This window comes from Trichoplax adhaerens, genomic scaffold (genome assembly GCF_000150275.1).
Source record: "Trichoplax adhaerens TRIADscaffold_2 genomic scaffold, whole genome shotgun sequence".
Classification (NCBI taxonomy): Eukaryota; Metazoa; Placozoa; class Uniplacotomia; order Trichoplacea; family Trichoplacidae; genus Trichoplax; species Trichoplax adhaerens.
In genome coordinates, this window is record NW_002060944.1 from 7,631,814 (window position 1) to 7,657,977 (window position 26,164).

The 26,164-nt window shown below is 34.2% G+C and overlaps 3 protein-coding genes across 3 annotated transcripts; 1 reads left to right on the forward strand and 2 right to left on the reverse strand.

Annotated features, from left to right (window-relative positions):
- Positions 1-1,330: 1,330 nt before the first annotated feature.
- TRIADDRAFT_21658 (uncharacterized protein) lies at positions 1,331-9,521 on the reverse strand (the record flags this gene model as incomplete). The annotated part of the gene is made up of 45 exons (XM_002110087.1): positions 1,331-1,431; positions 1,520-1,570; positions 1,695-1,743; positions 1,898-1,969; positions 2,078-2,125; positions 2,193-2,261; positions 2,352-2,451; positions 2,525-2,559; positions 2,636-2,704; positions 2,825-2,902; positions 3,044-3,155; positions 3,239-3,309; positions 3,382-3,481; positions 3,596-3,640; positions 3,713-3,756; positions 3,823-3,879; positions 3,989-4,056; positions 4,148-4,240; positions 4,331-4,369; positions 4,454-4,514; positions 4,589-4,687; positions 4,785-4,848; positions 4,951-5,021; positions 5,208-5,268; positions 5,357-5,426; positions 5,508-5,574; positions 5,645-5,692; positions 5,763-5,795; positions 5,885-5,940; positions 6,025-6,122; positions 6,213-6,322; positions 6,440-6,522; positions 6,588-6,637; positions 6,731-6,771; positions 6,867-6,902; positions 6,979-7,023; positions 7,096-7,150; positions 7,244-7,285; positions 7,423-7,511; positions 7,621-7,729; positions 7,871-7,959; positions 8,077-8,141; positions 8,231-8,304; positions 8,450-8,539; positions 9,409-9,521. Coding segments are annotated over 45 exons (3,120 nt in total), but the record flags the coding sequence as incomplete, so codon positions are not given.
- Positions 9,522-14,740: 5,219 nt separating this feature from the next.
- TRIADDRAFT_53768 (uncharacterized protein) lies at positions 14,741-18,265 on the reverse strand (the record flags this gene model as incomplete). Its single annotated transcript, XM_002110088.1, has 5 exons — positions 14,741-15,141; positions 15,984-16,081; positions 17,032-17,110; positions 17,817-17,894; positions 17,992-18,265. 5 exons carry the CDS (start codon positions 18,263-18,265, stop codon positions 14,741-14,743), a joined length of 930 nt encoding a protein of 309 aa, XP_002110124.1.
- Positions 18,266-19,559: 1,294 nt separating this feature from the next.
- TRIADDRAFT_53769 (uncharacterized protein) lies at positions 19,560-25,970 on the forward strand (the record flags this gene model as incomplete). Its single annotated transcript, XM_002109551.1, has 16 exons — positions 19,560-19,562; positions 20,906-21,002; positions 21,740-21,852; positions 22,073-22,270; positions 22,468-23,174; positions 23,399-23,525; positions 23,605-23,720; positions 23,818-23,929; positions 24,016-24,108; positions 24,207-24,276; positions 24,369-24,540; positions 24,637-24,723; positions 24,802-25,108; positions 25,178-25,252; positions 25,350-25,464; positions 25,852-25,970. 16 exons carry the CDS (start codon positions 19,560-19,562, stop codon positions 25,968-25,970), a joined length of 2,511 nt encoding a protein of 836 aa, XP_002109587.1.
- Positions 25,971-26,164: the final 194 nt, after the last annotated feature.

Below are 26,164 nucleotides of genomic sequence, written 5' to 3' on the forward strand. Positions count from 1 at the left end.
ACAAATTTTACAGCATCGTACGTTGCAGTTCAAACATCTCGCAGGTTTATTTTAGTAACATGCTATTTGCATATACGTAAGTTATATGCAATATGCACTAATTTCACTTGCTTAGCTTATTACACATGCTGGATAATTATTAAGTAGTACCAAATTCTAAATATTCCCTTGATATGTACGGTAAACACCTTCGGTAAGGATTTATAATATTGAACCAAATCTATGATACGCCAGTTTACTATTTCTCAGATAAGAGTACCGCAGTAACATTTTTGTGATAACGTTCACATGCCTTTTAGCCGAAGGTCTAACTCTAGCAGTAAACTACATATTGTGCTACAATACCAAGTACAAAGTTCAGCATCAATTAACTTGCAATTCCGATCAAACTTAATTAAGCTGTTTAATGTAGGTAAATTCAGGATAAATAGGACAGCAATAACAGTTCGCAGCATACAGTAGTGGATATGTGCGAGATTAATAGATAGATAGATGCAGCATTCAACCTTTACCAGCCTGTACTAAATAGAGAATTGTCATTCTATAGGCTTATTTAATAGGTTGAAAAGCCATAATACAGTAATAAGTATCAAACAATTTCCAATTTTTTTAAGTCATTGCTCAAGAGTAATTTAAACAATAATAATTATTTATCCATCTACTCATACAGACTTCGCGTATAAATCTTAAAATACGTAAAAGAATGTACCAGTTGGCACAAATCCTTTCTGGAATAGAGCATACGCTAGGGTTCGTATAGGATCAAATAATACAAAATAGGTATAGGAATATGACAAATGTAAATACTGTACAATAGGTACTGAATTCTGACACTAGTTGTACGCGTAAATACTAAGACACAATTATGAGCAATCCAATATTTTGACATCGATCATGCAGCTAGTTAGCTTTATACTTAGTGCTGTAGCAGAATTTGTATTGTAAATATAAATGAAATTGTGATATTCTATTGACCTTGAGTCCATATATTATCAAATTTTTAAATTCTTAGCATCAAAAGCCATCCACCTTAGCACTACTGCAAGAACTAATCGTATCAACTCCAGCGAAGGGTTCAACATACACTAGTGACATCCTATTAATTCAAATAACAGTGGTAGAAAGCTACATGTAGACCTTGGGAACAAGTTTAGCTGAAAGTATGATACTTTTGAACGAAGATCTAACAGGTTCTTGCGGTAATTTCCTAGTTAAACCGTAATCTCTTCTAAATTCTATCACATCATCTTTCATAAATTTTCTTAAAATGTTTTTTTAATCGGCTAACAAAGCTTTCCATCTTCTCGTATAAAAGGACGTATCGGATCTTTTAATTTAAAATCTTTATTGCTCTTTCCATATAAGAGTAACGAGTCTTCTTAGGCTGTTTGTTTACGTGATCTAAGCCAAGCCACGGCCGGCCAACAAAACCTGATATTATGGGTGATCGTGTAATATTAGCTTTTCATTATTTTCATTCAATTGTAAAATTCTTTATGGTAAAAATATGCCTTACCACTACCACCATGTGTTGGTTGCAAATCTTCAATAGAAATTGTTTTATCCTCATCTATAACATCACAAATCCAAAGATCGGATTTCTGTTAATAATATATTAACCTAAATTTCCGCAAGCACGTCGATTTTTACAACAACAATAAATACCAATGCAATATGTCTAACTCAATACTCACCATCTGGCAGGTACGTAACACGACCAAGTCTTACGATGGCAACTTTATACTATAATGAAATGATTAATGAATTTTAGACACGCGACAGAGTCGTGCTTTACCATTTCGGAGAATGACGATACTTAGCTAACTCTACGGATCCCTAAAATTTTATACGCATTTCTACCACTATCATGAGAACACTTTTGATTTTATAGAACTACCTTTTCGAAATCTTTGTCAGATATATCTAATCTCTCCTTAATTTTTCGCTTGATAGAATCTATTGATTCTCCCTGTAATATTTACGTAAATTATATGAGTGTGAATGTATGATACAATTGATAGAACATTTAGTAACAATTGATATCCAATCTAAGTTCTGACAACTTTATCTGGCTTACGTCAACAATTTTCATTAAGAACGGTACACCAAAAGTTTGAAAAATTTCCTAATGATTTATTAACACACAATTTTAGATATATGCTTAGTCACAAATTTATCCAGATGGGCTCTACCTTCTGAAAATGTGCAACTTGGATGAGAATTTCATTATCTTCTAAGTCCATTTGATCATGTGGTATTTCCTAAAATAAAAATAATTAGCACTTGTTTGTCCTGCAATTACTTAATACTTTAAATATACTATTCACAAACATGAAATTAATAAAACAAACCTCGAGTCTGTAACTACGTTGCAAAGGCTGAGTAAGACAATCGATGCTACTTTCTTCATCATAGCAAGTACAAATTTTGTTGCTAACCACTTCTAGCAGTCTACCGAAATCATTGCGAATTAATTATAATTTATAGATACGATAATCCAGCCAAATTTAGTACTTAAACCTACCTGAGCTTCCCAGTGCCTCCCGAGGGTAACTTAATCTAGTCAGATGATGTCAATAAACGTTGAATAAATAGGTAACATGCGTAATATTGATCTATATCAAGTCGTATCTACCAGTGTCCTTGCTTCATCTAATAGCTCTTCAATAGTAGCATCTTTATATGGATGGACAAAAAATTCGGTCTAGAAGTGAAATGAACAAATCGCATGAATTATAGTTTCAATCATATTGATGCACTGTACCGAACCATTAAAGCTAATATTATTTGTAAAGAGTTATAATATTAGCAACAAACTTTCTACCTCCTCCTTCAAATGTTTCGTTACCCAAGTACATTTTACTTGTACTCGATTTTCCATTTCGGTAACCGGGATAGTAAGCTATGTGTGTATAACAGCCGATGGGAAATAAATTGTACAAATAAAAATTGTAAGAGAGTTCGATAGTCGAACTTAAAATATAACGCACTAAAGATCATTATGTTATACTTTCTATACCATTTAACTATAATTAAGTATTACCTTTTGGTAATAAAGCTTTTTTGCCATTGACGGTTTGTAGTGTAAAAACAAGTCCATTAGGGTTCCCTCGAATGAACACCGAATAGGATGATGACTTGCTGCATCTCGATATCTAGTAACATAGCGAACCCTTATTTTAATACGAATTTGTCGCAACTGAAGAATAGTTGAATCTTTGTAATGATTTAGACTCACGGTTGATAACTTTTAAAGAACTGCAACATCATCGGATCGATACTTAAATGTGATGCAACTGCATTTGCAATCTGTGTTCAATCATATCGTTATGTTACTATTTAGTTACAATTAAGAGATAAATTAATTCCAGTAAAGTATACCTCTATATAGTGCATTCGTTGAGATAAAGTTAATGTGAAACCAGGATCATTTGAAACGTTTTTATCAAAGAATTTTACATCAATACGATTAAAGAGTTCCCTAAACCAATAGAGTATCAGATCTAGATTAGACTAGAACTAGCATTTAATCGGTCACCCTCTAACAGTATTAGAAATAATTAGAAATAAATCAATCCAACTATTGAAAGTATACCTGAAGTAATCTTCTACCGTAGGAATTTTTTCATCTTTAGAGTCGCTGGAGAAAAAAATCGTAAAAATTTTCGTCAGTTAAAAATTCGATGAGTTTAAGTAAATAAATTGGACTCACATTTGAAAACAAAGTATATCTCCATCTGTGAAGTCTCCCATCACCTGCAAATATAACAGCTTTAAGATTAAAAAAGACAGTTTAATGCAGAAATTAGAGTAAAGGAATACCTTCAAGAGAGGTATACTTGTATCGGTGAGTATGTCAACTCTATTTGGCTTTACTTCCTAGAATAAACAACAAGCAATAAAGAATTAAAAATTATACTGCAGGCTGCTAACATCCATCACACTGACTAATCAAATTACATGTAGATACGACAAGACTTATAGTTACCTCGAAAAATAGGAGAGGAACGCTAGACGGAATACTTACAAATTCGCGACATTTCTTAGCTATATCATCTAAAAATATTATTATATAAGCAGTTCTAACATTAACGGAATACATTAAAACCAAAACCTAAACAAGCAACTTGACATATTAAAGCTGTACCCAATGACATGGATAATTCTATGTACAAATGGCCAACATATGAAGTTTTTCTATTCATTACGTCATAATACTTCAAAAAAACAATGACTTGACCTTGAAATAGCATTGACAATTTGTTAAAAGTTAAATTCATAAAACAAATAACAATAACGCTATAAGAAGTGAAGTTAACATATTACATACTATTTTTATCATAAGGCGGTAAACTCTTTAGTCCAGAATCTGTCAATAGAATTAACAAATACATTAATACTATAATTAAATTCCACTGTATATTTTACACATTAGAGAATAATTATAACAAACCTGGCAAGAGCGTCTCTAGGAAAATAAACCAATTTTCGTCATTGTCCGCTAAATCAAAAAGCTATAAAAATGACAGTTTAACATTGATTAAAGGTATCATCCAATATTTGAAATAAGCAGACGCTATAACTGTACCGTTCTGTCATAGTCAGCTTCGTCTAATCCAATAACACGTGTCGTACCATTGGGTCTATGAAACAGGGGCCACGGTCTCATCTCAGCTACAGAATAACCCTAATAATTAAAAACTGTATAAGTTACACTAGGACTCAAATAAATTTAGTAAAATTTTTATCTAATACTCATGATAATGCATGATTATAAAACTCACAATTGAATCAGCAAGTGCCGTTAAAAATTCAGTTAAAGTTGATTTCTTTAATGCTTTGTAGGTACTAAACCCAATATCATCAAGTTAGTTTGTAATCTGCTACTGAAGGTAGTGCCACAATATATAAACAGAGGATTATTTGCATCATTGGTAGAGACAACTTTACCTGTGTTTTGCCTTATCTGCAACAAATAAATCAAATCCCTGGTGACAAGAAAACTGGTCCTCTCTCCAAACCTTCGAGGAATGTTATCATATGGATTAAACAAAATCCTTAAATAGGAAGTTAATTATATAAAATTTCTCATTTAAATTTCTGATCTAATGATTCAGTAACCTATAATTGTATCTACAAATACTAACGTATGTACTTTTAACATATTAATAATTTGGAGCATATCAAAACCCTTAAGATTATCATACCTGTACTGACATATATAAATGAGCTTCGTTTCTTTCTTTCCTTCTCTGAACTTCTAGTTTTCTATATTTACATATCAGAAATGATGCCTTTTAAGTAATGTATACGCTTACATATTTGATTGTAATTATAGTCTAAATAAAAAACATACTTCTCTTCCGCAAACCGTCTCTTCAAACTTTCAGGAATATCATCGTCATTTAATTCACGTAAGACTTCATCTATAAATTTATCATAAATAATATAGAAATTATAGTAGATTGAATAGTTCTATTTCAATTAGTAACATAAATGAGTTTTACCTAGACAACTATCCCTTATATATACAAGCATATAAGCGTTTGTACAATGTCTCCCGAAATGTTCATCCTATGTCATTAAGATCAAAGATTAAAAACTATCCAATCTTATTGCATGATAGCAATAAAGGTTATCTTACTCCTTCAGTTCCACCATAGTTGTTGTCGATAGCTTCTTCAGCAGTTGCCTGTTGAAGATTAAAAAATACATATGAGATTTAAAGTAAAGGCTATTTTTATAACAAATGGCGGAAATACCTGAGAAACGACGTCGTCATCAAATTTAAACCACTGTAATGAAATGTAAAATGAATTATAACTGCTAAGGCGACAGGCAACGAACAGTTCAAACAACATCAATCAATCTAATCAATCAATACCTTTCCGTCTCCTTTCACATTAATATAAACAACATAATGACCACCATGATTGTCTCCTGTAATAATAAAAAAATTAGTAATGGAGAGATAATTTACCAACTCCAGCAGATAGATTTATATTCATTTTCATTCCATCTTACCTGAATGAACTAATACAGCATGTAGGGTATAATTTGCAGGCTCACTCTCAGGTTTTTCTAGGAATTTATTAAGGTCCAGTTTGTCATAGAATTCGTATCTATAGAGCGAAAATCAAACATTTAAATAATAATATAAATTGAATATATCATCAGTATTAATAACATCATCAAAAAATAGCATGCGCGACCTGTCATTTATTTTAACATTAAGATCAGCAAGGGGGTCGTATTGAAATCGCATTAACTGCAAGTGTAATATGGGGGGAAAATTCGAGAACATTACACCCTTGCGAGCTTCCTAGAAACCGTCAACGAAACATATCAGGTATTATTCATTCGGTAGTTAAATGAGATAGTTAAAATACGAATAGATTGTCTTGCCAACCATAGAAATGAAAAGACATTTAGACCTTACCTGCAGTCCGTATTCACCAGCATCATACTTATTTTCTCCATCCATGGTTTCAAAACGTATATAGTCGTCAAATGATTCATAAACTAGATAAAAGGTCGGACATTTATTTCTTTAACTTTGAACAATCTACATTACATAGTGAACTTACTAGTTTTCTTTCCTTTCACGTTAATCTGAATATCTAAGAACGGCTCTATTCTATATTACGGATAATAAGAAAAGATTGTTGTAAACTATTTAATTAGTAGGATTTATCAAAAAAGCTGGATATATTTTGTAGTAAGCGCTTACCTGGATGACATATAATCTACATGTAGGCACTTTATGTAAGACTGAAATGCAAAGTTAGAGTAAATATTGAAGGTTAGCAATTAGATATCAATCAATCGTATATCATATAAGGATATTAAACTAAAATAAAATTTACGATCATTTTTCCTTCCAACTGCTTCGGAATTGTTCCCTATTTAAATCGATACACATGTGTTATAATTGAGGCTAACAAGTCCTCATCATTATAAGTGTTAAATATTAAGTACCTCAACACATGTACCCTTCATTTTATTCTCCAAGTTATCTAACAACTGTAAGCGGTACAAATAAATAATTTATTAATCTCAGATCGATAACACTTTAACTGATAATAGCACACTTACCACTCTAGATAGCTCTTGCACATCGTGCTGCATGAAAGAATCTAAAGTTTCCCAACTATAAAATTAAAATAGGTCGATTACGACAACTTTAATTCCTCTATACAAAAGCGGAAAAAGTATTGATATAGTTGAAGTATCAAGCAAGTACCCGAAAGATCTAGTAAGCTTTTTAGTTCCAACAGGCTTATCGCTGTAATGTAAAAGGATTCGTTAGGTAACAGTTTCGAGTTGATATAAAATGATCACGCTAATATCCTAAAATAAATATATCAACTACGCTACCACTTTGCGACGGACTATGAGTATTGCATTAGTAATCAATATTACCTATATTGTAAATCATAAAATATTCTCTGCATAGCTAAAGGAACACTTCTAACAGGATCATCATTTTCGGTTGGCATCATATAAACAGCCTAAAGAAGTAGATGACAAGACTTAAGATATCGTTTACAGCATATCACATAAATTATAAAAGATCCAAGATTAATATTGATCGTAAAATCCTATATATTACAAACTAACCCTTCTCAATTGCGTAGTAAAGAATAAAGTTTGTAATAGTGAATTCATATAACATGTAGCTCCTTGATTTCTTAATCCAACAAAACCAGTAATTTTCTTCGAATCCCAACTATGGAAAGAAAAAAATAGGACATAAACAGGTATATAGTTCATGTCGCACTTCTTTGTAACTGTACTACAAAAATATGTAATAATATGAATCTAGTAGTATTTCTATATGTATTATTTTAAACTATGATTATCTTCTTACCAGACACCATGTGGAGGATCTGCATTTAAGGAAGCCTCTAAAATAATGGTATCATTCTTAATAAATCCCTTACTTGGATCCATCGTATCCTACAAAATATCCATAAATACATGATTAAATCTATCATTAAAGCTAATAAATGATATCATTTCTGTTATTACACCAGTGAACTGTAAGACGAAATGTAATAAATTATGTCTACTTACATTCCATGAAATAAACTGACTAAAACCCCAATCATTTTCTTTTGGAAAAAATACATGATGAATCTCTACAGGTACAAAAGGAAAATTGTATGTAAAATATGATTCTCCTGAGCTATCACAAACGGTAAGATATTAGGCATGAAAGGATAATTACTTCTAATTATGGACGCCTCTTTATTGGATTGATTCACTAGCATTAATATTGCCGACGCACTGCACGTCCAAGACCTGAATATGAAATTTAACATTGTGTTAAAAAATTTTAAGGATAGATGTAGAATGCACTTTGTGTAAGACTAAATTTATTCAATTGCTATATTCACATAATTAAATATGCTACAAACCAATGTACATTGAAAGGATATATACTTACAAACTGTCGGTCTCAGGTGCACATTGTAAAAAGAATCCTATATGCTTAGTTTTGTCCTGACCAGAATGTCGTGGCATTAACATAATGCGCCTAGAGAATTATTAATAGTTTATGTGTTGAATACTCTAATCAAAAAGTCAAAATAATAACTAAATGAAATATAAAATTCTAGTTGGTTCTCAGGCTGGATTGTGATAGAATTAATAAATTAAGCTACTGGAAACATCAACCAGAATAAAATAATACATTCGATCCTATTGATGATTACATACCGTTGACATTGTTATAATCAACAATTAGAACTAAACAAGTAAATCTATAATAGGATATGATAAATTGCCTTCAAATCGCAAAATTGGATAGCACAGCAATGATTGTTACATTCTTATGATATAATTTATGTTGTATAATAGAAAATCTCGGCAGTTTTGACATGTTTTGTGCTTGAGTACTGTATGTTAAATTACTCTTGCGTTCGCAACTGTCGCTTATACCACAAAATAAGTACTACCATTGGAGTATTATAGTTATTACCGTATCCTGTCATACGTTTGAAGTGTCTTGTGCCATTAATGTATACTAATTTAGCTACTTTGACTAAGATGTGAATAAGAACAATATCGATTATAGAAATTCATTTATCAAGCAGAACATACTCTGTAGAGATTTAAGAAGGCAATTGGACATTAATCTTCGTTCATGCAGAATACGAGTGACTACGCAAATTTCATCGTGATACGATACGTGATGTTGTAAGGTAAATTTACACTTCGAACAATATCTCTAGCAGACTCTTCAAAATCACTTCAAGCTTGCTGGCCAAACAATATATTTGTATATCAAAAGGGGTTTAAATGGACCAAGCATATCACTAACCATGAGGATTACGTACATTGTATCCACATAATGCATATGTCAATCTACGTCTATGCGTATAACATTCCTAAATTTGCACTTACCATGGAATATTCCTAGCATGTACTGGTTCACTAAGTACAGTGCTATCAATTTTGGAAAAGTTGCGTACAACAAATTGTATCTTTGCTGCACCTTGGCTAGCGTTGGCTTTCAACTTATCTAAATCATCCTCGTTGCTGATCTCAGTGGTATCTGCAGTATCATTTTCTGCTTCCGGTGATGCAGGTCCATGGTTGCTATTACTATTAGGATGAGGATAATTATCATCTATACAGCAAAGGAAAGAGTAAACAGCAACATTAAGACAAATTCAATACATAAACAAATGCAAACTCTAGTTATTGCTGTAAATGGGTATCTCCCAATCAATCCGTTGCCCCCTACTGCTGAAAATTGATTTATCTGTTATGACGGAAATGCGATTTTAAATTAAATTCCATGTCAGCCAGTATTTTAAAATCAGAAATGAACAAGAACAGCCAAGATTTTCCCTTATCAACCAGTTTTCTACAATTGGATTAATTAGGTGTAATGACTACAGCGCTACTTAGCACATTTTAATTACGAAATCAGCAATTCGATGATAAAGTGTCGATGTTACGGGCCAGGATACAAATATGGGTATTGATGATATTATGGCGCAGACAGTACCTTTAAGCAAGAGTCTGACAAAGGTGTGTGAAACTGCCATGAATTAGCTTGGGCTGTGAGTCAAGGAGAAGTAAACTATGAAAATAAGGCATGCAGTTTTTCAACACTACCATAAGAGTAAGTTTACATCGTAATAAGAATAGCACAGGCAATGCAATTTATTGTCATATCTGCCTTTCCTATTTCATTCAATTGGGTTAGGAAAGAACTTTCAGTTGTAGAGTCGGTCAGTGTTGGTGGTATAGTCGTATGTAGGGTTGATAAGGAAGCAAAAAAAACAACAGTTTGCAAAGTGTGTCTAGGACCAGTATTTTGTTCTCATTCTTTCTACTACTGTACAGTATATTACCAAATTAATTTTATCTTGTTTGGTCTACATTCTACAATACGCTCCGAATTTAGTGCCAATACTTATACCATGCTAGTAGTAATGTAATAGAATTGAGGAAGTAGGCTAATTATTGAAGAAAAAAATACGAGAAGCAATAACAGAATCCAAAATCTCATCTTGATGGCGTAAGTGATCTACATGGATGTACAATTGGATTGAAATGTCTGCGTCATAAAAATTGTATCAACGCATACACATAAATTGTATATATTATTGTAGTGTGGAGTTGATTTTAAAATCTATCCAGTCGTAGTCATTCTTAGCTTTATAGTGCTTGTTCACACACTCCATCCTCGACAACAAATACAGCCGTGACTAGCAAACTGCTTGTTATTCTATAATGGATTTGACTTTTTTGTCAATACAGGAAAGTACTTGTATGTCCCCCCCCAAAGTGGCTGGTGAATAGCCATTTGAGAAATTACACCTGTAGTCGGGGATGAAATTTTCTGTCAAGCAAATGATCCTCCACTGAAATGTTACTCTTTCTCATGGAGAGAAAAGAAGAGAATTGCGGATAGTCTACTGTATCAATTTGATTGAAATGCATCAGCAGCTGGCTGGCTGCCATTGGAGTCTTTTTTGAAGGTGATTGAACGCTACGCTAGCCCAATGGCAAGTTTGTAGTCATTTAATATAGACAATTGACTACTGGACGCGTACCAAAGATAGCCAAGCTACTGCAAATTGCTATCCCACAACAAAGGTTGATCATGCTAATTGATGACTATAGGAGATCGCATACAATACTACGTAGGACTAGTATTATTATCATTGTTGAAATTCACGGACAAGACTAAGCTATAGTAAGCCCCAATGGAAGAGGTTTTCGTCAATAAGAGCTGTGATCGCGCAAAATAGATTGGATCCATTTTGACAGACAAGACTCTTGTTGATTTATGTACTAGCACTCCTTGAGAGATTGTATCCTCCTACTCTGGTACTACAGTGATGACTGTTGTAGTCCAAAAGCTGTAAATTAAGCGTCAACATAGTAAAAATACAACATCAATCATGACAGGGATGGTAGTTGAAAATAGCATTGGTATACCTTCTCCTATTTCCATCGTCTCTTGATCACTCGCTTGATGATCATCTCCTTCAACCTCATCAAAATCATACGAACCGCTTTTCCGATTGTTTTCCATTCTGCCTAAGCGAGCACTCTTAGACAGCAATTGCTTATGAGGGTGAAATACTTTGGAAACGTGTTTACTAGTAATACGTCCAATTGCGACTGAATTTTCTTTGCACACCACCAAAGGAAAAAAGAAAAGATTTCAATTGCAACTAACTACTAATTTTGGTCGACATGAAAGGAAATTAACTCAGCGACGAGCTCTCGCTCTTTTTCAAACAGATCCACTCAACTACAGTGCAAGGTCTTTCACAAGGACTGTAGAAGCACCGTAGTCTACTCGAGTAGACAGTATCAATCACTCAGGCGAATTGAATAGCGCTGTATACTGCGATGATATTTTGACCCTCGCTGTATGACATTAATAATGTACTGTAAGACATGGACAACCGTACAGAAGTACACTTTTCCCTTTCAAGAAAAATGCTACTTTTCACTGTGATGGACTACAGTACACACTACTGTACACTCTACATTCAAAGGGGTACAATAGACCGCCATTATCCAATGGCCCATTTCTAGATTTTGTTTTCATTTTATTCAAAATGAAGACAAAATCTCTCCTTTTTGGCGGGGGGGAAAGGCTATGGTCTACAGTACAGTTCTCCATCACACATTTTATGGACAGTAGTACAGTAGTGTAGTGTACTCACAATGGATGCTTACAATCATCATAACAATCCACGACGATGGCGCATTCACTGCTGGACAGATCTAATGATGGTAGAGTAAACATGAGACAGCGTAAACCACTGGGATCATCGCTTGTTGCAAAAAAACTCTCCATTGGATTTGTTGTTATTTGGCTCAGTTGTTTATATCATCTATCAGGAAGATGGGGGAAAGTTGTCCCTCTCCCTCCTGCGGTTCGGTCTTTTTCTTACCTCAATACGTGTACATGGAATGCCTGATGTTGGATATTTTGCTACTACTCGCTAAAACTCGTATACGTGTATATCTAATTTGGTCATTAAAATAGCCCCCAAAATAGGTAATCGACTGTATACCGGGCTACCCAATTGTACGATGAAAGCGAACGGTTAACAGTGTGGCCCATTTTACTACGATGCGCTCAAACTCGTTAACGCATATGTACAGTATCTATTTAGTCATCAAAATAGCTAAAAGAAATAGGTAATCGACTGTATACCGGGCTACCCAATTGTACGATGAAAGCGAGTGGTTAACAGTGCAGCCCATTTTACTACGACGCGCTGAAACTAGTATATCTATTTTGTCATCAAAATAGCCAAAAAAAATAGGTAATCGATTGTATTCCGGGCTACCCGATTGCACGATGATAGCGAGCGGTTAACAGTGCAGCCCATTTTACCACGACGCGCTGAAACTCGTTAACGCATATGTATCTATTTTGTGATCAAAATAGCTAAAATAAAATAGGTACTATATACCGGCTACAGACGCTAAAGAGATGTGAATGTATTAGTATTAGAAAAAAAGTATAACCGGCTTGATCTGCATACTGGATCACGGACCATCATGTCCAACTCCTTTGCAGTAATGGATTCCAAATTGCGCACCGGTAGACACTAGACGTATTTTTTGCTTAGCTCCATGCCCTGTTAATCGTTCCTCAATTTCTTGCTTAAATTACTATAAATCTACAGACAAATTCACTATAAAGTATCTATTATAGCAAAGACATTTTAAAGCCATGAAGATAGTGAACGAATTGACTTCCAGTCAATAATACCGCATCCATACTGTACTTGTTGGAACGCAAACGGCTACAATATCTTACTCTTGGTATCACAATAACAGCTGTGCTTTGACAGTATTAACTGATAAATGAGCAAATTTAACATCAATTGATAGAGACACACTTTAGACTCTTTATGACTATACTAGATTTAGAAGTAAATACGCACATGCACACCATGATTAGTGCCTACTTCACTAAATCGCTAGGAGAACTTTTCACTTTTCATCAAACAGCACACAATAGCTGCTGCCTAAACGTTCGCTCACTTTTACTCCCACAAGGATCCAATTTACTGCGTGGGAAAATGGTCCAATATTCCTAATCATTTGTCTCGAATGTCAATCGAATAGCTTCTTCTATCATAATCATCGAACGCATATTTTGGGAGATAGTTGGAGATTCGATTAAAATTCAACGGTAAAATCCTGCAAAGAACACCATCAGATATTTTCAGAGATCCATTTAATATTAATATACAGTAATAGGCCATCTGATTTTCTAATCGTATCATGTGCGACATAATTAAAGAGATCCTTAAAGAGGCAATATGAGTTATTCTTCTTAAAAGTAATGCGTTGCATATTGCAATAGCTTTAAAAAATAAGAATCTGAAATATAGAGACACGAAATAATACAAGGCAATTACAATCCTATCAATCGAAAATTGTACTTAAGAAAGTAATCAAACGAAAGTTGCGTGTCATTTATACCGTATCTTCAATATATTATACCGTATAGATGATCGTATATACCATATATATATATATATATATATATATATATTTGTATCATATATATATACAACAATACAAAGAAAATTAACACAGTACAACCGTACCACAGTGTCCGTCTACATGAGGTGCTTTAAATCAACCGAAAATATATCTTGAAACTTTACCGACAAATGATACCTCATACAGCATAATATTACAATATAAAATGCTATCCTCCTATTCTTCATACAGACTACGATATCAGTAACTTTTTAAATGATGCAAGACGGTCATATAAGCACACAGTTTCAATTACAGTACAGCATATATTACAATAAAATAACAGCGAAACCTCTTTTATATTGCACTTAAGTAAAGTAGATTTATCAGAACGTAATCGGATTGCAGGATAACAATTTTACATTTTACACGTATGTATGGTGGAGCAACTACAATTCCCTCCTCGATTACAAGCATTTTATAATCTGTGAGAATGCGTTACTCATTGATCGCGTCTATCATAGCTTACGATAAAATAAAGACAATGTATATTAATAACTACATATTCGCGATTAAGCAAATCCGATGCAATAAAACTATAAAAGTAACATCAATGTAAGCAATGAAAAAGGTAACATAAAAACCTACTAGTTTGCTGCCAGTATTGACGATATACAGTACGTGCATAGGGTACAACACATTATCCACTGTAGACATAGTCAATTATCTCGGTGGCACTCGATATCATAAATGATTTCTAGTCAAATTCTAAACGGTATCGCTTCTGACTCGGAGCGGGACAGTCCATATAGTAATCGGCAAACGAAACTGATCGCTTCTTGCTACTACTGCTACTACTCTCATCGTTGTCTATCACAGCATCAACCTGGCTCGATGGAGTCATTCTGCGTCGATGTGAAGTTGGTGGAGGTGTTGCTAATGTGCTACTCCGCGAAAAGTTTGCTATAGAGCCGACATCATTGCCAGACGGGCATTCGGGACGTGATGGTGGCAACATTCCAGTAAGAAACCCGATAATTTCCTCCCGCAATACCAAACGTCGTTTCTTTTTTAACCAGTTGACTAATTCTTTGGTACGACGCTGATAGCCACATTGTGTACCAAAATCGATCCCATACTTGTAAGCATCCATGCCATCTGTTTAGACAATGATATAAAAGAAAAGATATTCAATGTACAGTACAACAACTAGGTAGAAGAATTCGACTACTGTATTTTCAGTCCTAATTCCAAGTGGCTATCCTATATCATCATGACACTGTACGATATCATTTTTTCCATCAAAAGATTCTTACACCAGTTCATTCCATATTGTCACTCATCTTAGCTCAACACAACAATTACTAACTTTATCAAATTATAGCTTGGTGTATTTATTGTATTGATTGATTATTTGTCAGTTTCACGTTTAGTTCAACACTTGTACAACAAAGCTAAAATGGGATAGCTTCGAGTAATATCTACACTAATTCATCCATTACAATACTCTAGTTTCTACACAACAATGAATATCATGGGTTAACAGTGAATACCTATGTAGAATCTACTGTAGGTATTGTAATAAGAATACAATATCCTTCAATATAAAAGAGTATTTTAGGACATTTTTATTTTATCTTTATGGTGATATACTCCCTGCATCGTGAATTTGTAGAGCAACACTTGAGAAAGACAGCGATACACCATCTACATACACTACAGAATAGACACTACACGTACGTACAGTAGGAGAGAATGCAAAAGGTTCATCGCATCCTTTTCAAAGTTAAAATAACAATTTTAGTTACTTCGTTATTTAAGATAATAGCTAGACTACGGGTATCAATTTGCAATTGAAGTCTACGCTCAAACATTTCCAATTTTTTCATACGTGTCGACGTTTGCAGTAATTTCAATTTTAGTTCGGTACTGCTTATAAGCTTGTAGTCATTACAACGTTTCAACTCACTAACGCGTAAAGAAAAAAATTGTGTACATACCTATCTTAACAAGGCCCCACGTATAAACCCTGCATAACTCTACATTAGGACTCACCACAACACAACGCACGATGATATCCCATTTTATATCATCGCGCCTTGTAATCAGTTCATTCTGCTATACATGAATTTGTTCAATCCTAGCGAGAAATCAACTTTTACAGTATGTACAACATCTACCCATACGAACTGCGTAATACTGTCATTCATTCCAAATATGATTGAAAATTGAATTATGTACTATAACAAGAAACCCAATGATGGGCTACTACATGCTAGTATGCGTCTACTGTAGATGGATGTAGTGGTTTCATTACTCTATTTCAATGGACGCTATAAGAATCGCACAACATAGCTCACAGTTGTACAAGATGACATAAAAATGGCGTGTCGACCAGGTTAATCAGAAAAACGTATGTAGAACACAAACAACCCAAGATGCAGTAGACGATATTTATAATAAATAATTCAATCTAGTTGACTTAATACACGATGTTGTCCAGTTTATCCTTGCGAAGGGTCCAACACATACTGTATGACTAATGTGAGAAAAAAAACGTCCATTGCAAGGGTAAACAATCGAGCAAGCTATAAAGGAAGAAAACACTTGGGTAAATTGGTACAATATGGGAAGGGATGAAAGAGTAAAATTACGTTCCGTTCTATTGCAATGGCCTAGAAGAATACCATATGAATAGTAAAGACCGTCACTTTCAAATGAAATATATCAAACATTTTCTTTCCCAAAATACGTCTTCACTGCACCGCGTATACGGAAGCAACTTTTAGCTACTTGAAACAAAGGCTTATGTTTCGCCATTGCTTGAACTACTAATGTGCAGCAACGGCGTACTCCTCAAGCGTCATTTGACTACAACTAGGGACTACTCAACAACTTATCGTATTTTTTTTTTTTTGCCCCTTTATCCAATTAATGGAAGTAGAACGTAGCAAGTTCAATTTCAAATTTCAATTCTAATTATTATCACAACAGGGAAAAAATTGGATTCAATACAGTCGTTACTGCTACAAGCTAGCACGAACGTACTGATTGCCACTAAAACTGATCGTTCTAGGCCTATCATAGACATCCAATATTGGTGGTAAACTATTGGTAAGACCCAGTTCTTGACAAGATATGATCAACGCTAGAGTTGACAGGATTAATTTTTTGAATGTCCTTTGGCAAGGGTAACTACTACTGCCACGACCAGGAACTTAATTATTTGAAAAACATCCTGCCTGCTGCGACAATAACAGCAACACTAGACTGCCAATGAGCTAACTACCCGTCCTTGCTACACACTTTTTTGCCTATTGCTTTATATGGATGGAAATACAAGGATAAAGTACTGTCTAGAGTTGTCCAACGCCATTGCTAGCGATGTATAGCCTTCAACGTTGGTTGTTTACCAACTTCCCGTGGTAGAACAATAGGTAAGAAAAAGCAAAAGGAATCAAATGCGGTATAATGGTGTATGTTGGTAGCGCTACATGGTACACACTACAGTACTTGGCATCATGTAGCGTGGTGATTGCTAAGTCTGGTCTCGGATATAATTCAGGACTGATGATGGAAACGATGATAGTGGGCAATCGAGTTTGTGTGCACAAAATGGAATAGTAAATCCAACAAGTTTAAATTATTGACGTGTGTTGTACTTCTTTTTGGATAGAAAAGCTTTACTATGGATCAATGTGATGATCCACTTTTAGCAAGACTACAGAAGTCAAGTCTTTACTTTGTAAGGGCAATATATTATATATTACAGTATGACAAGACGTAGAAAATGGATTGTTGAAGTTTACTGTAGAGAAGATGATTGACAGTACCGTGATAAAGTTTGGTGACAGAGTTGGAAGTAGACTGAAAATTGGTCCAAGCTCCTTCAGCGGTGCCATTACAACACTCTATAATATTGAAAATAGATCAAGGTGTTACCTCAATTCCACGCTGTAAAAGTGAAATGGAGATGATGAAATTTGAAAATACAATGTCATGTCCAACCTGTGAAAAGTTGAGCTACTGATGTTGCTGTTGATTGAAAACTAGAGTATAATGCTTGGCCAACTTTATCACTATCTTTGGATAATAATTCTTCTATGTCATTTTGTTTTTCGCCCTCTTCGACATGCGGCCGATCCATATCGCCACCATTCATGACTGTCAAGGTGGATGACGTTGCGAACTCGCCTTCCATTTGTTCACCCATTTCTCCATTTAAAGTAGTATTGGGTAAACCACCGCCTATCGACATGCTTTCATGATCTAATCTTTCCATCGTCTATGCTTGTCCTCTTCGCCTACAGTGCAATATCGTCAATATTGTCGTATGCAAGTAATGGAATAGTATTTTGCGTCCAATGGAAGATGAGTGTACTACTGTACTTCTAGCAACGTTGCCTCTTTCTTAATCAATAGAAATCATTACGTTTCCTAATGAAATAGAATGCACGATCTTGTTTTACAAGCAGCTGTCAATGACTACAACTCCGAATCAACTAGTACGCTAATTTTTTCAGGGTTGTTTTTTAAAAAGTGCAAATTTCAAAATGGGTGCTGTAGTTTTCAGGTCGAGTTTAATTCCTAACCTTTGGATTACTGTATCCGCACACTACCACAGTACGGCAAAGCTTGTGTCCTATGGACTCCAATCCGCCCACACGGTGCAGTTTACTGTCTACAGTGTACAGTGTACAGTAAGTCATGGATGGTAGTGTCGTGTACTGTAGGCTAGAGTTGTGGACTGGTCTGGACCAGTCCGGTCCGGTCCAGTACGGTATACTGCAGAGTGGACGGTATCTCTTTCTAGGTCTGTAGTGCACCACTACATTAATGAATAGACTAGACTGCACTGTACTGCATTTATTTACTGTACAGTCTACAGTATAGTGTACAGTACTGTGTGTACACCCCAGTCAAATATCGTGTCGGACTGTTCAACTTGTCAAAATCCATTCCACTGTTCTACAGTACAGTACACTGTCCACTACAATTCCACGCTGCACTGTGAATATTGTTAAGTCAAAACATACAGTTTACGTAGAATGAAAGCATACAGTATAGTACTGTACTGTATACAGGGGTCCGAGTGGTCTATCGGTGTCATATAGATCAGAACGGTTGGAACCGAACCGGACCGTATTCAGGTCTAATCGGTGACAGGACAGTACTTTGCTACAGTACCAAGGACGACGACTACAATACTGTACTAAATCAGTACTGTACTGTACACTCTAATAGAAGGAGAGTAATTGTACGAACGCAGTCACACCGTGTTAATCTCATACTAAACCTTATGCAACGACGCTAGGGTTCTAAGGTTGAAGGTTGAAGGCCTATCACTGCATCCAGCATCTCGCTCGCTCAATCAGACTCATCCGATCTGTACCGTACCGTACCGTACCGTACCGTACTGCAACCGTAATCGACCACAATTCCTCGACTGCAAACCGTGGCTAATCCATTGCATTTCTCTTCATGTCCATCATGATTAGCTCAATGCTTCTCTTTTAATCGACTTTCAAAGAGTATTTACTCAGTCTACTCAACGTTCAGTTTCTATCTCTTCGAGCATGGTAAGTTTTACTTGGCTTGCATAACGGATACCCCCTTCTTCAGCGCCAACTTATTACAACGCCTTTCAATCAAAGCCATGCCATCTTCCAATCCTCTTGCTCATCAACGCGCTATCTTGACGTTGATCTTCTCTTATTACCAGCATTTTGCATATATTATTCCACTGTAGTAGACGATCTTCTACGACTTCATCTTGATGAAGACTGTCTTGATCGTACTAACCTACTTCAACATCTACAATGTCTCTTGTTTTCTACCCTTGATTTTTCACTAAAACGACTGGACTGTACGCGTATGAATGATGACACCTCCAATCAGCATTTTGGGGAATTTCACTTTCTTTCGTCATCATTATCTTATCTAAGCTGTCAAAATTCAATGCTCACTTTTGTATCCTGTCGTATTTTAGCCTAAAAGTTTTGTAGGATCAATTTCTCACTAGAGTCAACATCAATCATCAACTGGATTTTCAGTGGATGGAATACTTTTTTACTTCTTTAGCATTTAAATTTGTTATCATTCACTTTGATTAATTCATCAACACTACAGTATCAGTTTATCAACTTGACCTACCATCAGTGATTCATTTGGCAAAGTACGCAATACCTCAAGATCAATGATGATTACCGTTCTCATTCTGTTGCTGTATTATATTATTTTTTTAATGTTGACAATGAGATAAAGTCTCGGTCATATACCTATGCAATTTCAACGAAATCTTACAGCAATCTCATTGTGTACTGTAGCAGGGACTAGTAGATGTCGATATCTCACATCAACCCAATTATACTTTGTTGAAAGACTCCTATAATCACATAATGTGACAATTGTATTGCCAATGGACTGGCATAGACTTAGCTATCATCTTATCACCCAAAGCAAATAGCAATTCCATCTACATATCTTGAGCTTACCTGTCCTATATTAATCCTAAACTGTAACGGCTGTATGAATAACTTTTCAAGATATTGAGACATCATAATGACAATATCATGCAACTCCTATCTATTGTTTCTTTTTTTTCTTCATGGCTCCCCTCTCTTCAGTATTTCTACTACAGCTAATTATACCTTCATACTGCACGTATATCGTAATTACGTATGCTTTTGTCCTAATCTATTTCCTATCTTCGCATTCGTTTAGCCTAATATCAACTTTTACTTTTGAAAATAAATATTGTACTCTATCAGGAAATAAGCAATTGTATTTGATGATATTCTTTCATTAAATTGAATTAATCAAGCCTTTTCAACGTATTTGAACATCCAGTGGGTTGTTTTGTAAGTGAATCGTATTAATGCTGTTATTAATTATTATATGCTTATTTTTTATTACACCTTAGAGTAATAACACCACCGGAGAGTCCTTAAATATACTTCAGCGTCTACTATCGGAATTTTACAATGTTCAAACAACCAACAAACGTAAAAGAGAAATCGGTAATATGATTGAACCTATTACTCTAGTTTATCCCCTTCATTTCAAATATTTTCTACCATAGACTTGTGTAGCACTTCTACATGCATACAACAACAGCCAGATAGGGTATTCAGTTGTAAAAATACCTTTAACAATTTAATACTGTACTTTGTACGATGCAATTTGGCGTAAAAATTGGCTAACAAAATTATCACAACACATTTGCTCAATCAATCATAACAAAGCTTAAAACTGGTATGCAGCGTAATGTATAATGCTACAACAAACTAGTACTGTAGGTATACGACAGCATCGTTTACTTCATGCTAGAATAATAATACAGTATCTGTAATGTAAAAATAATTACTCTTTCACTCTTTGCTATACGATTATGCACGCTATTATTATGGTATACAAACTTCTGAGCCACCTTACAAAAATTATTTTTTACACATGTATCAAAGCTTCAACGCATATCAATAATGGTCCGTACAATCGTTGCACTTAAATCTTATGATCACTTTCATACCTTTTCAAAGTTGGAAAATAAATGGCTACGGGCATTTCAACCAATTTCAATTTTTTGGATATTATAGCATTATACATACTGTACAATATAGTCAAACGACATCGCTGTACTGCAATTTCAATCAATCTTACTAACCATTACAATACCATTCTAAAAGAATACCTCTCGCAATTATCGTCATAAAGGTGTACTATTTTAACTTAATAAGGCATATGTAATCTCTTATAGAACAATTGTTGGCGAATTTTAGCCAGCAGAAAGACGCATGGAGGCACTGCATTTGTTTTTTGAACGATTCTCAAGAACAGGGTGTTCTCATGTTTGCAACCAGAGTCTTAGAGGTTAGATTATATTTGTACCTTATTAATTAACTTTTACTTACATATTCTAACTACATATGTACAGTAGTACAGTACTACAGAATATACAGTAATGCCTACTGTACGTAAGAAGTCAATGTTGCTGCTTGCGATAAAGCATACAATAGTAACATAGCCTTTTGTCACTTGAACTGTTTAAAAATATATTCAATGAATAAACAGTTATAATAATAATTTTTAGGACATCGTTAACAAAAAATGGATTGGTGTGGATGCCAACGAAAAAAGAGAATTCCGTTCTACGTTACCTCGGTTACTTCTAGCAAAACGAACCGATTTTCCTATTTTTGTGCGTAATAAATTGGTTAAAGTGATAGTAGATATAGCTAGATTGGATTGGCCACACTTTTATCCAAATTTCTTTAATGATATGCAAGAAGTAAGCGTTAAAAAATCATTTTTTTCCTCTGATGCAATAAATTATGCTGCTAACTGCTTTGTACAGTATATTGTGTATATCATGCAATACGCTATGTTATTGCAACATGCACAATATACTTGCCTACAATTTCAACCGTAATTGGCCATGCCCAAATACAGTAGTAGCTAATTTTGCTCTTGTTTTGTTCTATCAAGATAATTAGTGAACCTAGCACCACTAGCCTTGGCTTGTACATGTTATTGACAACCTCAGAGGAATTAATTCAACCTCGTGAAAACGTTATATATAGTCGAAAACTTGAATTAAAGAGACTGCTCTTGAATGAGGTGCCCAAGATCCTATCTATGCTATCAACTTTACTAGATTCATTATTGGATAAATATCAAGTTGCAAGACATATTACACCATCTACTTCTCCAACGTCATTACGACATAATGAAACTGGAGCGGTTGGTCTAGACCTGTTTTCGGTATCGCCATCATCATATGATCAAAACGATAACTCAACCACTGAAAACGACAATATTGTACAAAAATTACTTCGATATATGCCTTCTCGTCAAGCTAAATCTAGCATTCAAGCATGGAATGTAGAATCAAAAGAAATTGCCGCTTTGGCCTTACAATGTCTAGCTGATTTCTTTTCATGGATTCCTTTGTCATCACTCATGACAACATCATTACTGACCACCATTTTTGGCTATGCCAGCTTCGGCTGTCAAACTGGTGATGGCCATCAGTTGGGAACGTTAGCAATGGACTGTATAAATGAAATAGTTTCCAAGAATTGTGTTCCGGAAGAGTTCGAGGAATTCTTATTAAAATTATTTCAAGAAACATATCAATTGTTGCAAGATTTGGTCATTGGTCAAAATATCAATTTCGCTGATCTAGATGAAAAGTACTGTATACGCTTTTGTAATTATCGTAATTTAGGGCATACTATGTAAATGGCTATTCCTATTATTATGTTATATGTGTTACTACATACTACTACCAGATGTACATATATATATATGCGTACAGTATACATGTACAGAGTGTACAAGTATATCCGCACATATTGAAGTTCATGGTATATTGCACATAGATAACAACAATATTTTTTTTTTTGTGATTCTATAGGTATTTAGATAAATTTACAGAATTTCTACGGCTATTTGTTAATGTTCACTTACAAAGATTTACAAACAGTCCATATTTTCCGCTATCAAGATTCTTCGAGCTTCTGTTTAAGTATACTTTCTTACAGGTAATTAAAAAAAATAGAACTATGATTTTATAATACTTGATAGATAATATATCTCAACTGCCTGTATTTTATTCCCTAGCATCATTTAGATGGCTATTATGCTTGCTTAGAAATATGGGAATTCTTTATTGAACACTTAAAAATGCAAATTAAGGCTGAGAGTAATAATCATGCAAAAGCAGAAAATATTATAAAGTAAAAACTAAAACTGAATTAGCACAGAAAAAAAGTTAACTCTCATCTCCCATATAATCTATACTAATGAACGGAATTTATTTCTATTTTAAATCAGCAAATATCGGAGTATTCTTACCGTATTAGCTAGTAGTATTATCAAAAAGATTCAGTCCAGCAAAAATTATAATCAAATTGAGGCTCTTAGTAACGATGTAATGGACGAAGAAGTTAGTATGCTTCAAGTTTCTTATCATATTAAGGGCCTTTTAAAACAGAAGAAATAACCCTGGAAATTTATCTTAAATTATTTTAGGACGAAACAGATTTACAAGTATTTCTGAAAAATAACATTGAGATTATTGCCTCTATTTCTGAAATTCAACCGGAATCAATTCTTCAAACATTAGTATGTATTATTCATTACTATGTAATAATAAAACAGTTATGATAGTACTCTGGTCGTTGTGTATATAAACTATTAACTGTAGTGATTGAATTTATTAGTTTGATATACTGAAATCGCGATTCAGCATTTTTTCAAGTATCGAGCAATACTTAGTACAAAATGTTCAAGGTATGCGCTATAATGAAACTCACTTCACATAATCAACAATATACAATGAATGTACTATAACTAACGAAAGTAATACATTCTAAATTTTTAAGGTCGATGTATAGAATTTCCTGATAATCAAGACGGTAACTATATAAAGCTGCAATTTCACTGTGCTTTGAGAGATCTATCTACTTGCATACAAGCATTAGGCAGGATGTCTGAGCATTTTGTCGACGCTTTATTTATGGAAAGATTTCAAAACTGCAATACATTATTAGATGGGTAAATGCCACAGTTGATAGGACTGTAAAATTTCGAATCTTAAAACAGTATTACACTAATTAAAATAACACAGATCATATTAACATCGTTTTTTAGACTAACCCACGTCTGCTTTTTCGCCACGAAGCTACAACTATATAATATTAATTGTGAATCATCATTATTATCAACTATCATGGAAGTGTAAGTATCATTATTTGAAATAGAAAATTTTTAATCAGTATATCATCATTGCTTTCCTTTATTATATTGAAATTGTAGTCATATTCAATCTATGGCTGCAATTCAAGCCTTTAGCCCATGGTTGTGCCAATTTCACGCCCATAGTCAAGGACACATTGATCGCCAAAAAATGTTCTATTCGCTATTAAATCAAATTGTGGATGCTGTTATTCCTCTCTTGCAAAAATCCGCAAAAACGCCAGAAAAATTAGCGTATTGTGCCGCTTGTTTACTGTTAACCTTAGCAACAAGTATTAGAACATCTATGTTACTAGATATTCGATCAATTCAAGATATGACCAACATGAATTCCGGAATTACAACCTTTGATTACCTTCCTCAAAAGGTATTATTGCAAAAAGTGAGGCGTATCAAGATAACATTTTATGATTAATACAGATATCCTTTTTAACAGGTTCAAGTCGTTATATTTAAGATGCTCTCAAATACTATAATTCTACCCTGGAATGGTGTCAAAGATAGTGACCAGGTCTAAATATGCATATATATATAAGATTGTAATTAACTGCTGATCGATTCTGTCTCTAGAGATTCTAATTTATCTATAAATTATCATTTTCACTCAGCGTTGGGAAGAACGCTCAGAGAAACATAGCAGTTTCGTAAGAAGCACAACATTGAGTCTTACTAACACCTTACAGAATCAATCGATTCAACAAGACAGTAATCTAATAAGTCAAGGTAAGAGTGGATATTCGATTGCCTATCGATGTCGCTACGAAAGGCTTTTAAATTCTTTTACGCAAACAAGGGGTATCTCCTGTAACTAATTACATTCACATGAATTTTTTCCCAATAGCAGTACCAATGATCAAGAGTACGTTGATGGTGCTCTGTAGTATCACTGAGAGTGTCACGAATGAAAACATGAAATCGAAAACGATTACCTACAAATCAATAGAAAGCTCTATCCATAACATAATATCATCACTTTCTTTATTTACACCATTTCCAGGTAGAACTGTAGTTCCTTTAGCCACAATGAAAAAGTCTCGCTTAGAAATTGAATGCCTTACGCGCTTGTATGATATTGATGCTATCGTATAATATTAATATTATATTATGCAGATCTTATCAACGAAGTTATGGACCTTATCTATAGTCTTTTCAATGGGTTATTAAGTCAGTGTGGAATGGCTTTCGCTAAACAAATTTTAGAAACGTTCATGCACTTATTCTCGAAGTAAACCACATCATTTAAATATAAAATTAAACTTTATGTCAATTTTAAAGACTCTACCTTGTAATTTTGCAGGCAACAATTATTTGATATCCTCAGTAAAGATGGAGGCAGGGAGCACTCATTCGTTGAAAAGTAAATTCAATTTTATGTAATACGTATATGTGTCATATGGACAAATTTGTGAAAGATACTCTTAAA